Genomic DNA, 3,415 nt, shown 5'->3' with positions numbered 1-3,415 from the left:
GAGAGGAGAAGGTCGTGTCGTTTCGCCATGGGCCAGATAATGCCCGACTCTCGCAATGCAATGGCGAGCGGATTGTTCGCACGGACCCCACCATCTTGCAAGACACCAAGGCCTGGCAAATTCTTTGTCTGGAAGTAACTAGAGAGTGTCAGCGCATTACAATGTCTCAGTGTTTGAACTCACAAGGGTGCTGCAACACTGCATATTGCTCTGCCCAAAACAAAGTGTTAGAAAATCGTCTACCACTGTTCAAGTTGGGTAGATGCCGAGGGTCGACTTACGCTTCCCATACAAAAGGATTCTCCTGGTCGTCATGTGGCGCCAAAAATTGATACGCGGTATTCGCGGTGCGCGGTCCTATTCCTCGGTAATTGGCCAATACGCAGGCTTTACCATCGGAGGTGCGACTTGCCACAATGGCGATCCGGCAACCCGCACGGCGAGCCGTGGCAACATCGAACATGCGACGAGATGGGCCAACAGCTGCTTTGAAGATTTGTGCCAGCCCATCGGAGTCATAAAGACCATCTGTGGTCAAGTTGAACGCCGAGGCAAGCCACCGGATACAACGAGGAATTGGGATTTTTGATGAACGACGAAAAATGTTTCGCGCCAGGTCCGGGAACGCATTGAAACACTGCGTGACTGAAGATTGATTGAGAACAAGGTCAATCGTCGACAATGCGCCTGAAGACGAGGCTTGTTAGTCTATCAACAACCATAAGAAACATGGCCAGTAGTTGTACATACCTACACTAGTTCCAGTGCACAGATCCGGCAGAGACGCAATCGGAATGCCAATGCGCTTCTCTAAAGCCCGTAACAGCCCTAATTGAATTATGCCGCGCACCCCTCCGCCATCTAAACTGAGAATCACCGGGTGCTTGGTCGGAGGTAGCTGGCGGATCGTGATGTTGGAACTTTCATCGCAGATGGGGCATTGCGCAATCTCGAAATGATACTCTCCAAGCAAACTCGAGTTCCCAAAGATCACAACACACGTGTCGCACAGTGTATGTTTGCAAGGGAGCATATGCTCTGGAGGGCGACACAGACAGACAAAACAGGTAGTGGTAGAGCGAAGTCCGCCCCATCGGCGATACATCCGATGCAATGTCTCTTTTCGAATGGATGCTGATGTCCGAATAGGGCTCAACTGTGCAAAATATTGGACGAAGCAGGATGATACGCCACCAACATGTTGTTTGAAGTCACCGTCCCAGATGCTGTGGCAGAGCTTCTCATAAAGCGTCTCGAACATCACGGTAGGCGAAAACCCTGTGGACATTAGCATTGGAATCAGGTTAGAGAAAGTGTTCTTACCATGCATTCCAGGGGGATAAGCCTCCATCAAGAAAGCCGAGGCTACAAGGTCTTCAAAGTCCTCCTTTGAGTAGCCGGCGGATGTTGCATTCCGCGTGGTTTCTCGAAGGCAAGCGCCCATCGTTTCATTCCTCGTAAAGCCCCTTCGGGCTCTTGCCAAAAGATCACATGGTGGTGCATCCAGAATCCATTCGTGGTTTTGTAAACGAGTGCTCCAGAAAGCACTGAGATGAGATGCCGAGAAGCGTCGGTAAGCTGACACTTGCTCCGCCTGAACTATACTGAGCTGGTTAAGGATCAAGGTTTGCAGTGGCTCAAAAGCGACGCTGTCTGAGAGTCCGCTACGAGGACCCAGATCGAGAACAGTGACTGTTCCAGTCTTGGTCAGCCTTTGAAGCTGTGCGCATTCTTGGGCGAAGGCTTTTGTTGCTTGTTGGCCGTTGGTCACAACAATGGCTATCTGCGTGGGAGATGCAATCGCTTCACCCCCAATGGTCAGCTGTCGACGTGGTTGTTGGAGCAAGTTTCTTGCCGCTTGGATGTCTGAAATGGAATCGAGGAATAAACACAGGATCTGGCTCCATGGCAAAACAAATCGTCTCTTGACTTCTTGCTGTAACCTTGCAGGGGACAACGTCTCTTCTGCACTGGCCACTGAGAAGGTTCGATGTTTTGTCATTGAATGCTTGAGCCATTTTGAATCGCCCAGACTTTGCTCGAGGCAAAGACTGCTTTCAGCAAATAATATAGGATTCTGTGTATGGGCTGTCTTGGTGCTAAGATGGAGACGGACTAATCCTCCAGGGCCTTTTCGTGTGATATTATTGTAGGGAAACAGAGCCCGTAAGGCCTTCATGCGGTTTGAATTTCCGGAAAAGTACAGTAGGGACGGATATTGACATTTCGGATAGGGCAATTCCTGCACTAGTTGTTCCAGGCGGTTGGTGTCAACTAAATTCCATGCTTCATTCTCATTGACGAGGTCAAGCCAGGCAGCCATTAGAAGGATTTTGGAGATCTAAGAAGAAAAAGAGTCTACTGGGGACTTTATATACGGCTCTTATCTGAAAGTGACAAGCAGCGGTTCAAGGGTGGTTTGACACTCAGATTAAAGTTGGCAATTTCTTGTCCCGCCTCAGAATCTGATCTGAACAGAAAACATGTCTTCCTCCTGACAGTGAATTTGCAGATGATGGCCGTTTAAATCAAGTACGCAGCAACATTCGTGCTCTGGCCGAAGCCATTCGTTTTTGACTTTGAAATCAGATCACGAAAGGCTCACCGCAAGTGAAAAATGCGACTCCTCACAGTAGAAGCTGTCGACCTAGCTGTAGCAAGCTTTCACTACCGACCATACAAAGTGCTCACAAAGACCCTGGTCGGACTTGCTCTCTCCATATTAGCCCTTAACTTTCTCGGTCATGGCGTCTGCTGCGGGCAGCCATACAGGGATGCCAGCTAAGATAGGATCGAAAAAGATTCCCCTTCTTGGATTGAAGCCTGCGCTTCTTCCATCGCGCTCAGCTTCGAGTGGAACTACAGGGCTGTGTAGAGTCAACCAGATCCACCACGCCAACGAAACTACGTATGCCAGAATGCTCAGGGAAGAAGCACAAATGGATATGCGTTTCAGCATCACGGTTGGTGTGGCTAACTGGGCGCTGCTTGCTGGCTATCTAGTCGTTCCCGGCACGTTCACATCACTGCAGACCTCGAGCCAGGTTGAAAAGACGTTGCAAACCAACAAGGCCGGCCGTACCGCTCTACATATGATCCAGAACCCCCCGTTACTCGCTATTGCGTGCTTCCTTTTTGTTAGTGGCACTGCAGCTCTCATGTGGCTGATGCACGTCCCAAAGCTCAGGGGAAACTACCCCTGGCTGATTAACAAAGTGTTTGTGTAAGTGAGCAAATCCCACTTGAGAGGTTTGAGAAGCCAGATCCCAATTTAACGCTGAACTAGTCCCCTATGCCTGCATGCTGTTGCCGGACTGCTGACCACTGTCATCAACGTCTGTACGTCGCAAGGTGGGAATTGGTCGGTAATGGCTATTATAACAACTGCTGTTACTGGAGCAACTCTTCTGATCTG

General features: G+C 49.8%; 2 protein-coding genes across 2 annotated transcripts; one reads left to right on the top strand and one right to left on the bottom strand.

Annotated features, from left to right (window-relative positions):
- Positions 1-86: 86 nt before the first annotated feature.
- PENARI_c244G07785 (patatin-like phospholipase family protein) lies at positions 87-2,323 on the bottom strand (the record flags this gene model as incomplete). The annotated part of the gene is made up of 5 exons (XM_022638208.1): positions 87-138; positions 184-210; positions 282-687; positions 751-1,278; positions 1,324-2,323. Coding segments are annotated over 5 exons (2,013 nt in total), but the record flags the coding sequence as incomplete, so codon positions are not given.
- Positions 2,324-2,918: 595 nt separating this feature from the next.
- On the top strand, positions 2,919-3,338 carry PENARI_c244G04254 (uncharacterized protein; the record flags this gene model as incomplete). Its single annotated transcript, XM_022638207.1, has 2 exons — positions 2,919-3,223; positions 3,287-3,338. Coding segments are annotated over 2 exons (357 nt in total), but the record flags the coding sequence as incomplete, so codon positions are not given.
- Between the last annotated feature and the right edge of the window lie 77 nt (positions 3,339-3,415).

This window comes from Penicillium arizonense (assembly GCF_001773325.1).
Source record: "Penicillium arizonense strain CBS 141311 chromosome Unknown PENARI_contig244, whole genome shotgun sequence".
NCBI lineage: Eukaryota > Fungi > Ascomycota > Eurotiomycetes > Eurotiales > Aspergillaceae > Penicillium > Penicillium arizonense.
Note: the sequence above shows the minus strand (reverse complement) of the source record. Positions and strands in the feature narration are given on the sequence as shown.